This window comes from Ursus arctos, unplaced genomic scaffold (genome assembly GCF_023065955.2).
Source record: "Ursus arctos isolate Adak ecotype North America unplaced genomic scaffold, UrsArc2.0 scaffold_12, whole genome shotgun sequence".
Lineage (NCBI taxonomy): Eukaryota > Metazoa > Chordata > Mammalia > Carnivora > Ursidae > Ursus > Ursus arctos.
Genome location: NW_026622786.1, coordinates 61,612,323 through 61,625,016, shown reverse-complemented (window position 1 = coordinate 61,625,016; position 12,694 = coordinate 61,612,323). Strand labels below are relative to the sequence as shown.

Here is a 12,694-nt window from a genome sequence, read left to right as displayed (position 1 = left end):
AGCTCTCCTCTGACACAGGAAGAAGAAGGTTCGGAGAGGTTAGGTCACACAGCAGGTGGGAGGCCCTGCTCCCAAGCCCCACTGCCCCCAGCCTCTCAGGGCTGGGGCAGCGACCTCTTCTAGGCCCTGGGGGAAGAAGCGCTTAAATGCCCCCCATCATTTCTGAGAATGCCTTTCTCCTCAGGATGTGAGGTCCTGGGGGTAGGGCTTGCTCTGGGATTGAGTCTTCTGAGAAGCAAAAACCAGTTACTTCTAGGAAATATGCGGCGAACCCTCTTTGGGCCTCAGTTTCCCTTCCTGTAAAATGGGAGCGAGGAGGCATGGGCTCAGCACTTCTAGGACCCTCTCAGACTGAGTCCGTCTAGGCTCCCAAGCCTGTCCCTGTGGGGTGGCCCGAAGCGGGTGGGGTGGGGACGGCCGCCGCTCCCAGGCCTGGACACTCCCACTCCGCCCACCCCAGCTCGTGCGGTCGCTTTAAGATCGGGCGGGGCCGGGGCGCGGCACCTGGAGCCAAGGACCGGCCGTCCCGGAGTCTCCGCCCGACCGACGGCGCGCGAGGACCGGGATCGGAGGAGAGCTGGGGCGGGCGGTCCGAGCGCTAGCCCGGGGGTCCGGGGCCGGCGGCCGCGCGGGGGCGGAGGGCGAAGCCGGGCTCCGCACGCCCCTCGGCGCCCCCGGAGCGCCCCGCCTCTCGCAGAGCCCGTGCGGGGATCGCAGCCCCCGGGCGCGCTCGTGGGGTGCGGCCGGCTGACACTTCTCTGCGCCCCCTGGGGGGGGGGCGACGGGAGCGGACGAGACGCTAGGCGGCTGCGGGTGGGGTCGGGGGGCGTTCGGACACCCCTGGAAGAGACCGAGAGCCGGACCTTGGAGCTCTTGGGGGACGCGGGGAGCCGGGCTAGGGGACCGCCGCTAGGGCCGCTCCCTAACGCCGGACGCCTCTTGCAGACCGGTGGGACAGCCGTCGGGGGATCGTGCCGCCCTCCGGTTCCCGCGCCTGGACCGCGCCTGGCCCACGCCTGGCCACCTGCCGCCTGATGGCTTCCTCCGAGGTGGGTGTAAGCTTACTTCTCTCCCTCCTTCCAAGGCATCTAGGCTCCTCCTAACGCCGACCCTGCCTGGACGCCTTCTCTACACCTTGACTACAGTGACTTGCTCGTGCAGAGTGGACACCCAGGTCTCTTCGTGCTCTTCCTGTGTTCTAACTCGCTGGGTGGCCTTGGTCATGGTAGTCAGGGCCTCAGCTTACCTGGCAGTTGATTCGAATGGTCTGGACCACTTCCTGTTCAGATGGTTTAGTTCTCTCTCTCTCTCTCTCTTTTTAAGTTTTGATTTATTTATTTGTGAGAGAGAGAGCACACAAGCAGCGGAAGGGGCAGGCAGAGGGAGAAGCAGGCTCCCTGCTGAGCAAGGAGCCCCATGTGGGACTCCATCCCGGGACTTTGGGATCACGACCTCACCCGAAGGCAGATGCTTAAGGGACTGAGCCACCCAGGTGTCCCTGGATGGTTTAGATCTTACAGAAAAGTGGCCGCTGGAGTTCTCTTATTGGTTACACAGAGTATGACTGTGCCCATTTTACAGAGGAGGGAGCTGAGGCGTGGAGAAGCTAGGCAAATTGCCCAGTGTCAGAGCCAGGGTCCATCCTTGGCCAGCTCTGTGTCACCATGCTTCATTACAGCTTGCCATCCTGCCACCTCGTCTTTACAGCTTGCTTTTCCCTGAGAGGCAGAGTTTGAGCTAGGGGTGCTGAACAGCTTCAAGGTCACGGAGCTTGGCCACGGTTAGAGGGAGTGATAAATCGGGTGCAGGGAAGGGCCTTCTCTGGCTCGTGGGAGGTGGGGGTGGCAGCAGCGGATGGGCTTCCGGGAGGAGGTGGTTGGTGTTTGGACTGGGTCTTGAGGGGTGGGGCTGTGAAATGAGGGCCCTGGGTGGGCACAGAGGGTTCCCCAGGATGAGGTCCCCAGGTCCCCAGGACTGGGTTCAGATTTGGCACTGACCTCAAGCAAGCTGTCACTCTCGAAGCTCCATAATGCTGTTGTGAGGATTAGGTCAGGGGCCACCTGTAAAGTGCCATGTGGTGCCCAGGCCCATGTCAATGCCCATGTCAGTGCCCAGTACATGTCTGTTGCCTCCATCATCATGTATGTAGGCCAAGGGAGAAATGGAAAGGGAAATCCCACCTGCAGACCGTCTTCATCTCTGAAGGGCAGGATTAATGGTGATTCATATTTTGCATTTTTATTCTCTTCTGTGGTTTTCTCTTTTTTTCGCAATGAGCAATTACTGCTTTTATAGAAGTTTAAAAGCATCTTAAGTTACCAGGAGCAAGTTCTTCAAGTGTCGAGAAGCATAGCAGTTTCTGGCTTTGGGCCAGGTCCTTCACCTTTCTGGGCTAGGTCTCCTTGTTTGTAAAACAGGAATTTCTTTGCCTGCCCTGACCACCCACCCCAGTTGTGGGGAGTGTGGAGAGGTGCCATGATATACCAGCGAGGGCTTATTAACGGTTACTGATTTGCTGTGAGTTTCTAAATTGTTTTTCCAAGCTGATTTCTGCAGCTTTTCCTCTTGACAGCCTCTCCTCACTGTCTAACTTTGGAGAGCGAGTCGTCAGGTTCTTTTTTCTCCCACAAGTGCCTTGAGCTGGGGACAGGAGGCCCTTGCCCCATAGACAGATTCACAGGAAGAGAACAGCAGGTAATTTACGGATGACATTTTTCTATATGCTTCTGGTGGTCTGGGGGCTCAGAAAGATTTGGGGTCCACTCCTAGAGCACCGCTGTTACAAGTATACATTCTCTTTTTGTCTCACACGTACACACACGTGTTTTTAAACACATTTGGGAACATGCCCTTTTGAAGTCTAAAGCTTCACCTTCTAGATCTTTTTTTAAAGATTTATTTATTTGAGGGAGAGAGAAAGAGAGAGTGCAAGTGGGGGGAGGGATAGAGAGAGAAGGAGAGAGAATCTCAGGCGGACTCCCCATTGAGTGCAGAGTCCAACGCGGGCTTGATCCCAGGACTCCGACTAAGATCATGACCTGAGCCGAAAGCAAGAGCCAGCCTCTTAACCAACTGAGCCACCCAGGTGCCCCTTCCCTAGATCTTGACCATTTTACTATGACCCTCGGCTCCCCCAGAAGCACACCTTTGAATGGCTGCACAGCAGGGATCATTTGGGCCCAGCACGCCTGGCTGGGTGAGGCCCCATTTGGAAGGCATTCCCGATCACTGGTCTAGGGTCTATGAGTGCCCCAGCCCCGGCCTTCACTGACTCGGATTCTATAAGAGGAGATGGTATCTCTTTAACTTCTTCTAGAAGCCTGCCAAAGAGCCTGCCCTTTATAAGGGTAAGAAAACAGGCCGGGGCAGGTGGTAAGCTTACCCCAGAGCTGCAGAGTGGGGACCAAAGCCAGGCCTCCTGTCCGTGGCGGGGTGCTGGAGCCTCTGGAATCCTGCGTTCCCTCCCTCCTCTCAGCGGGGAAGGAGGCTTTTCACATAGCAGGTGTTTACCCAGTAACACTTGCCCTCACTTAAGGGAATTTCTTCAACACACGTGGACTGAGAAGCTCCTATGTGCTATGCGCTGCGGGATACAGCCGTGAACAGGGCCAGTGTGGACCCTGTCTGCAGGGTCCTCACTGTCTGGTGGGAGCACAAGCAAAGGAGAAGTTAAACACAGACAGAGAAGTGCTAGGACCTAAGAAGGCCCCAGACACGTGGTGTTTAAGGGAAGGCTTCTTGGGTGAGGGCCAAGCCGAGCCTGGAGGGGAGATCATGTCCGGTTACCAGACAGAGAGACCAGTGCGTGCAATGGCCCAGAGGTTGGCTTTGGGGACAACATGGACGTAGGTTTAGCCCCTTCCTGTAGGATCTGGGGCCAGATTTCCTCCTAGTTTTTGTTTCTCCTGTGCATTTTTCTTTACCTGATGGAAGGAATTTGGTAGACTAAGGCGGAAACAGGAAGATATGCACATCTCCCCCCTGTAGCTGTTAAACATTGGTGCTGAGCTTGTTTTCTCAAAAGGGTTATGAATATCCCATCCAGAGGGTATGCCATGCTTTACTCATCAGTTCCCTGTAGGTGGACATTTAGGCTTTCTCCAAATTTAGGACCCTTATAAAAATAAGGCCAGGGCGGACATCTTTTTGCACAACGGGGTTTCCTGTCATGGATGTCAACTTGGGGCTCCTCAGTCCCCACTTTCACCCCTGCTCCTTTACCTGCCCTGGGTCTGTGCCTTCTTCTGCCCGCTGGAGGGAAGTACCGACCACTCTCAGGACCGTGACTGGGGGAAGGGAGCTACTGCATAACCAGCAGGTCCCACCCATGGAAGGCCTGGTGGGCCCAACAAGTGTGCCCGCTCATCCCTCCCAGCCGGTAGCAGACGGGCCGGCAGGGGTGGGGGTGGGGCGGCGGGGAGTCATACCCACCAGGCCGATGGGGCCTGGGAGGCCTGGGGGGGCCCCGGAATGAACAGAGCCACACTTGCTGAGCTCCTGCTGGGTGCCAGGCATGGTGCTCGGAACTTGGAACCCATTCTCGGTGACCTCTGAAACAGCCCTACAAAGTTGGGAGTATTATCCCCCTTTTACAGATGAGGAAAACAGAGGCCCAGAGGCGTCAGATGACCTCTCCAAGGTTACACAGTGACCTCAGACAGACAGGGGAGGACTAAGACTGGGGTCTCCAGTCCCCTGGCAGGCCTCTCCCCATTTTCTCCCCTCTCCCCTTCTCCGTGCTCAGACGTGTGGTGCGAGCCGAGCGGCCCCCGCGCTGCGCTATTGCATGACCGTCAGCGGCACGGTGCTTCTGGTAGCCGGGACGCTCTGCTTTGCATGGTGGAGTGAAGGAGACGCAGGTGCTCAGCCCGGCCAGCCGGCCCCACCCACCGGGCGCCCCGTGCCTGAGGCCCCCAGCCCCCTGCTCAGGTCGGTCAGCTTCTTCTGCTGCGGTGCAGGAGGCCTGCTACTCCTCTTCGGCCTGCTGTGGTCCATCAAGGCCAGCACCCGGGGGCCTCCCCAGTGGGATCCCTATCGCCTCTCCAGAGACCTGTACTACCTCACTGTGGAGTCCTCGGAGAAGGAGAGCTACAGGTCAGCGGGGCAGGGGGGAGGTGACGGGTGGGGGGTGGTGGATAAGGCACTGTCACACTATTGGGCATTTGTGTAGCAAATTCTCCTGGGGTTTCTCCTCTGAACCAGGCCTGGCTTATGCGATGGGGACTAGGAGGTGGATCAGCACCGTCTTGGAGGAGTTTAAAGCCCTTTGACAGATTTGGACAAACCAAGGTAGTTAGAGCTGTCAGAGAGGGGGCAGATATGGGCCTATGGAGATGTGGAGAAACCCAGGAAGGCTTCCCAAAGGAGGTGGCAATTGAGCTCAGCATGGTATGCGGCAGAGTAGCATAGGGGTTCAGAGCTCAGGCACAGGAGTCAAGCCTACTGGGATCCTCCCCTGGTTGTCACTAACTAGCAAGTAGGAAAGTAGACCCTGCCACCCCACTGAGCCGCAGCTTACTCATCTGAAGTAAGACAGAGAGAAAAGCACAATGATAGGAAGCACCTGTATTCACCCACGTGCTGGATGCTGTTCTAAGTGCTTCTCATATATCTACTCATTTTGTATTTACAGCGGTTCTCTGAAGTGGGTCCTGTACCCCGTTTATAGCTGAGAACACTGAAACACGAACTGACTTGTCCACGGACACCCAGCTCGTGCGCGTCACAGTCAGGACCTGAACCCAGAGTCTGCGCTCTCGCTGCTCCCTAGCTTAGGGGACGTGCACCTGTAGAACTTAGCCGGTGCCTGCCTGGCGCACAGTAGGTGTGCCGTAGATGTAACTTTGGCTCGAGTGCATAAGGTAGAGAGAGGCGGTTTAGGCAGGCAGAAGAGCCTGTGCAAAGGCTCGGGGGCAGGATGGGGGCGGAGACAAAATCTTGCATTAAGACCATATTTCTCTACCCTTTTAAAATTATTGCTCCCTCTCAGGAGCCTTTTTAGGCAATCTTTCCTTCATTCCCCACCCCCTCCACGAAATGTTCATACCACAGATATACCATCTGTTTGCTCTGTATGTAATCTGTGTTACATACGTCAACAGAGTATCACCAAGATACCAAGAACCCACTTTGCCCTGTGGCCGATGCATGCATTATGTGTGTGCTTGTTACCTGTTTACTCATTCAGTCAAGTATGGGCTGTGCCTACATCTCCAGGGCCTGCATAAATTCCAGTCCTGCCGGCCTGCAACGTAAGAATCCCTGTTACCATTTCCAGAAGAAGAAGCCGAGGGATATCCAGCTCGAAGGTGGCCGAGCCGGCTGGCTGCCAAGCTGGCATCCTCCCCCCCCAGCCTGTAAGCCCTGGATTTTGGGGTAGTCGGGGCTAAGCCAGACATTAGTGAAGTGGCCTGGGACCTGGACACCCTTCTCCCCTTAGTGAGAGGGGAAAATGTATTCTGAGTTAAAGAATGTAACAAATTCTTCCTGCTACTGGCCTGTGACTCCCCGAGGTCAGAGACAATGGAGTATTCACCAGGGGCCACTTGGTACAATGGTCTGGCCTTGGTTTGACCCAACTGTTAGGGGGAAGCACAAGGCCTCGGCCTTCAGCCAATCCCCTCACTTCTCCGATGAAAAGCCTGGGTCTCAGAGAGACCGACGACCCACCTGGTCACACAGCGAGCTAGTGGTTGACTGGAAGCAGGCCAGCCCTCAGGGTGCGCTGGACGACAACCTGTCCCTCCTCACCCAGCCTGGCCTGACTGCTTGGGGTGGGTGTTGTCTGTATACACAAGTGTGTTGACTCAACAGGGTCGGGGCCACGGTGTGTGTGTTGGGGGGGGGGAAGTTGGCCTTTATTCCCAGCAGGGCCAGGGAGAAGCCCAACCAGGACAGTGCTCATGGCCCACGAGGTCCGGAGACCCAAGTCATAGGTCCAGAACGAGGATGGCCGGATGTCGGGGAGGCTGCTTCTGTGAATGACTTTCTTGTCCCTCAAGCTGACATCGCCCGGCCCTGCTGCTTGGTGAGGCCAGCCTCTGGCCCCCACGGGGAGGCTACTCTGCTGGTGGCTGGACAGGAGGCCTCCCAGGGCCCCCACCCTCAGTGAGCCCAGCAGAAAAAGCCTGGGTCTATTCAGACATGAGGGTTTCAGCATGTGCTCTTTCGTTGATAAGCGGTGTGTCCTTGAGCCTGTTACTTGGACTCTCTGAACCGTGTCTATGTCTTCGTCTGTCATCTGGCTGTGCCAGAACTCTCCCGAGATGGCTGAGAGGCTCGGGTGAGGTGATGGATGGGGAAGAAGTGTAGACCCCGCGGGTCCGCACACACTTTAGCTCTGCTGCTGGGCGTGACTGTGCTCTGTAGCTTGCCGCGCCCTCCGGTGCCCACTAACTGATTTGAGCCTCAGTGGTAGGAGGTAAGCGTGAGGATTAGGCCCATTTTACAGATGAGAGAGCTAAGGTGTGGACAGATTAGGCCTTGGGATGGGAAGAAGGGTGATAGGTGCAGTTGGCTTGAGCTTTGCAATTAGACAGGGCTGGGGCTTTGCTGCTTAGTTGCTGCGTGATGTTTACTTCCCTGTACAGTGGGTGAGAGCCATGCCTCCAAGCTTGTCACAGGCATGCTATAGATTAGGGAACTTACACACTGGGCAAATAGTAGTTCATCCTTGTCCCTTCCCTTCCCTACTGTGGCTGCCTGACTCAGCTGAAGGGTGGAAGAGACAACGTGGGGCCCAGGTCTCTTGCCCCGACAGGGCTCCAGAGAGTGGGGCAGGCCCTAGCCTCCGTGGAGCTTGCTGTGCCCGGGGACCACAGTGGCAGGCCTACCCCACACACTTGCAGGGCGCCGTATCCAGAATATTCCACAAATGGAGCCACACATCTGGAAGTGTGTATGATATGGCCACACTGCATGGGGCCTCATGGTCCCCACGTTCCCAGCCTCTGGACCGTGGGTATGGGATGTAGGGCTGGCTGGGCCCAGCTGGTTACTAAGGCAACAGCAGGTGGCATGAGGGCTACCCCATGCCTGCCCTGTAAGCAAACTTCCTGCTGTGGGGTGAGCTTACCCGGCACCTGTGTCCTGCCCTGCCAGCTGTTGCCTGCTCGGGTGATTCCGGGCGTACCCCAAATCTGTCTCCCATCTCCAGGGCTTGAAGAAACAGGGAGAGGCAGGGGTGTGGCTGGGAGGGGAGCGGGGCAGAAGACATAGGGCTCTGGAAGCTGTATTACCTGCATTTTTCTGAGTGTTGTCAGAGCTTTTTCTATTGTTATCCCCATTTTACAGATGAGGCGAAAGAGGCTCAGAGAGGCTGTGTGGACAAGGCCTGGGTCACACAACAACCCACAATAGTAGAATCTAGCTTGCTTGCTTCCAGAAGCAATATTCTTTGCCTGCCCTCACATGCAAAGGCTAGTGGGAGCTCAGAGGAGAATGAGACCCCTTATCAGCTTCCTCAGCTGCAGGGCTCCTGGGCTGTCGTCCAGAGGAGGAGGTCTGTGAGAGAAGCAGGCAGCGACACTGGACAGGGAGCCCAGATTTGGCTCGTGGCTGGTGCCCTCCGTCAGGCTGGCACACAAGCTGGGGGTCAACCCTGGGCTCCCCATGTGACGCTGTGACTGGAGCAGCAAGGCTCCCTCTCCAGTGGTCGCTCTGAGGGCTGAGGTTGGCTCAGGCTGAGAAGACACGTTGTGCAGAAAAGGGCCATGGCCGGGCAGGTGATGGGTGTTCCCACGTGGGGCGGCACCCGGCACAGTCTCCCACCAGCCCGCAGAGTGAAGTTCCCTTCTCCGCCTCTTCCGACCCCCAGGGCCTGCCTCCTGCCATCTAGACAGGCAGACCCCCTGGTGTGGGTTGAACTGCTTCCCCACCCGCTCCAGACGGATGAGCCTGGGCAAGCGACAGCCTCTCTGAGCCTGGATGGCACTTGCCATGTAGGGGATCTGTGATAAGTTTTGTTCCCCACACCCCTTCCTCACAGAGACTTTCAAGATTTGGTTATTGGCTCCTGTTTATGGAGCGTGCTAAGGCCCCTTCCCCTATGTTTTCTCAATTCATCTTCATATAGTCCCGTGACCTAGGTGCCATTATTGTCTTCATGTTATAGATGGGGAAACTGAGGCGCAGATTAATGGAGTTACTGACCCCATGACCTTCCACCAAGAATGGGGCAGAGCAGAGAGTTGAACTAGCCAGTGCCCAGACCCATAGCCGGCCCTCAAGCCCGTCGGGGTAGGAAGCAACCTTCAGGATCACCTGGTCAGCCCCTGTATCTGGCAGCATCATCTCCAAAGCAGAAACAGCCCAGACCTAGGACCAGAGACACTCCCACCGCCAGGGTCCTGAGAAGGGAAGAAGCACTAACTTCCCAGAGGTGACCCACCAGGCTTCCGAGAGGACTGAACACCAGCCTCATTCTCATCAGCGTTGTAGCTAGGATACAGGTAACCTGTTTCTGGAATCTAGCCCGTGGAGCCTGGTCTGAGAAGCCTCACAGACCCGGTCTCTGCCTTGAGTCCCTGCAGGGTAGTTCCTTTGTTGGAGGTAGGGCAAGCCACAGGAAAGCCAGGCTGTTTACAGATAGATGTGGCTGACCCGGTAGGTAGTGAGCTCTCCATCTCTGGAGGTATGCAAGCAGAGGTAATCCCTTGGCAGACTCACCGTATGGGGCCTCAAGCGTCCAGATGGGCAGGAGAACTCATGTCTCCCACCCTGCCTTGAGCATCCACAGCTCCAGATCTGGTAAGGGATATTACAGTAAGCTAGAAGCCTTCTTGCCTATGAACCATCGCTCCGTCTTTCAACAAACATCCCCAGACCCCTGCCCTCAGCCCCTGGATGCTCAGAGTCAATGCTTGCCCTGAGGCACAACCTTAGGCCCCTGGTGGGGCCAGTGCAGTGACAGAGGGAGAGAGGGCCCTGGGATCCCAGAGCAGGGAGCAGGAGCTCCGCCGGGGGAGGGGCCAGTCAAGAAAGCTTAGCAGAGGAGTCTCACAGGATGAGTGGGGACTGGCCAGCAGCGGGGGATGGACTCGCCCTGCAGAGAACTGACGAGGTGCAGTGAGCCTGTGTGGGTCGCTAACCGGATGGGCAGGGAGGGCTGCGGTTGGCAGGGCTGGCTCAGGCCAAGCTCCAAGTGTGTAGCCGGGGCGCTGGGGGGCCCGCACAGGCTTTGGACCAGGACATGAAGTCCTCCCCAGCCCCAGCCTTCCTTGCTCTTCTCCCGGCACGCACGAGCTTTCGCCCTCGCCCCTGCTACAGCCACCCTTCTGTCCTGTAGGCTCCCAGAGCTGGCTGCCATCCCCACTTACGAGGAGGCCATGTGCTGTTCGCTCGCTGAGGGGCCCCCGACACCAGCCACGGACCCCGTGGAGGGAGGCCTGAAGGACAGTGCCTCTGGGGATGCCCTGCTCGGGACCCAGGCCCCCCTGCCGCCGCCCAGCTACGAGAGCGTCATTTGTGCCGCGCGTGGCGTCTCTGGAGAGACAGCACCTGGCACCGCGGGCTCCTGCCCAGGCCGGGCCCGGACTGCGGGTGGGGGGGGTTAAGGCTCCCGGCCAACTCGGGAGCTGGGGACAGGTGATGGGCTTCTGGTGCATGGGGCCTGGTACGCGGGAGGCACGCGACACACATCTGCTGCCGACTGCTCTTGTATTTACCTATTGCTGTGTCACAAACGGCTTCAAATAAATCCATTTAATGATCTCTCGTGATGCTGTGGGTTGCCTGGGCCCGGCGGGGTGGTTCTGCAGCGCACGGAGTGGGGGGGCTGCAGTCGGAGGGCCCGGCTGTGCCAGAATGTCCAGGACGGGGCAGTCAGACGGCTGGCCGTTAGTGCTGGCTGTCAGCTGGGAGACTGTTGTCCAGCTGAGAAGGTGGGGGCGCAGAGGCCGGGGCAGGACTGGCCCGCGGTCCCACACTGAGTTCATCATCGGAAGAATGTGGGCTCTGAATTCAGACTGCCTGGGCGTGGGTTCCACCTTGTACCGGTTGAGTGACCTTGAACAAGTGGCTTTGCCTCTCTACCTTGGCTTCCTCGGGTATAACATGGGAATCGGGAGTGACAAAGGCCCAGCCCCTACCCCAGGAGCTGAGTCGTGAGGAACACACGAGATGACAGCAGCTGGCGTTGTGGGTTCACATGGACCCTGCAGGCACAGTACTAACGCTTCAAATGATAAGTGCACATCTTAGCCCAGCAGCAGGTGTCTCTGAGAACTCAGTGACCGTCAGCTTTTGTTAGTAACCCCCCTCCACCCAGTGCTATTTTGGCCTCTGCTCCCATACCTCCTGTGACAGGGAGCTCACTACCTAGCCTTACTTTCCAGATATGGCAGAGATGTCTGTTCTCTGCCCAGCTACATTCTGCATCCCTCATTTCCACCTCACCCCATTCACAGATGAGAAAGCCAGCTCAGGGAGGTTAAGTGACCTTCCCAGGGTCACACAGCAAGCAGAGATTCAAAGTCCTGGGGCTCCGTCGGCTGGATAAGGGCGGCATTCCCTGCGGCCTGCTGTATGCCCGGGCAGGCCTCTGCATTGTTTCACATCGTCGTGGCTGCTCTGCTGCAGGTGCTGTTCCCATTTACCAGGCGAGGAAACAGCCTCGGAGAGCCAAAATCTCAGAGGATCACGGCAGGGCCAGTGGTTTCATTCAAACCTGCCTGTGCTTCCCTCTCTGGCCTCCCTCTCTTCTGGAACTTCTATGCATCTCTCCGTTCCCCAATATCAGTCTCGAGTCTACCCGTTGTAGCCCCTGGAGTGACAACAGTGAACAAAGCAAAGTCCGCAGCCTGCAGTAGCGGGAGACAGACTAGAGACAGGTAAATAATGTATCTGGCATGATAGATGGGTCTGTGTACTACAGAGAAAGATCGATTGGGAAAGGCAGACGGGGACCCCCAGGGGGAGGGGTGCTGCCTCTTTAGACGTCACAGCTGGGAGGCATCAACGTGAAGACAGTTCAGACAAAAGCTTGAAGGGGGGGTCAGGCAAACGTCTGGAGTAAGAGTTTTCCAGGCAGAAGGAACAGCAGGTGCAAAGCCTTGGGGTGTCTTGTGTTCTGAGAGGAGCACGGAGCCAGGTAGAGTGAGAGGAGGCAGGGCAGGAGACGGGCTCGCGGGGTGATGGGGTGGACGGCAAGGGCAAATTATCCAGGGCCTGGTAGGCTGTTTTGCGGTCTCTGGCTTTTACTCTGATAAAACAGGGTGCCCTTCCATGGTTCTGAGCAGAGCAGTGACATGGCCTGACCTGGCATTTGGGTTGAAAAGAGACTTCAGGGGACAAGGGTAGAAGCAGAGACCATTCAGGGAGACAGATGATGGGGGCTGGGACCAGAGTGATGAGCAGTAGTTGGGGGTGAGAAGTGATTGGATTAGAGGCTTAGAGGTGGAGCCAACAGGATATGGGTGTGAAGAGGAGGTAAGGGTGCTGGCCAGGATATCCAGGTGATGGCCTGAATAATGCTGGGAGGAAGGAGTTGACATGGGAGGGGCAGATCTGCGGAGGCAGGGGAGGAGTGTGCAGGGTAGGGCAGTGTAGGGACGAGGGTGTGCATGGAGTTTTAGCTCCAGCCATTACTTACCCCTGGGCCTTTGCACTTGCTGATCACTTTGTCTGAATTTTTTTCCTGCCCTGACAGAACTCCAAATAACCTCACAAGGATCCCTTCTATGAATCCTTCCCTTCA

At 57.1% G+C, this 12,694-nt stretch overlaps 1 protein-coding gene across 1 annotated transcript; it reads left to right on the top strand.

Moving 5' to 3' along the window:
* The first annotated feature begins 551 nt into the window (after positions 1 to 551).
* Positions 552 to 10,701, top strand: TMEM61 (transmembrane protein 61). The gene is made up of 4 exons (XM_057310638.1): positions 552 to 737; positions 946 to 1,049; positions 4,745 to 5,094; positions 10,286 to 10,701. The coding sequence occupies exons 2-4, from the start codon at positions 1,035 to 1,037 to the stop codon at positions 10,551 to 10,553; spliced, it is 633 nt and encodes a 210-aa protein (XP_057166621.1). The 5' UTR covers positions 552 to 737; positions 946 to 1,034; the 3' UTR covers positions 10,554 to 10,701.
* The last annotated feature ends 1,993 nt before the right edge of the window (positions 10,702 to 12,694 follow it).

What these genes read in the sequence shown, in the direction of transcription:
- TMEM61 (XM_057310638.1), top strand. An exon ending in TCGGAGAAGGAGAGCTACAG is followed by an intron (nt 5,095 to 10,285) that starts GTCAGCGGGGCA and finishes TCTGTCCTGTAG; the next exon opens with GCTCCCAGAGCTGGCTGCCA.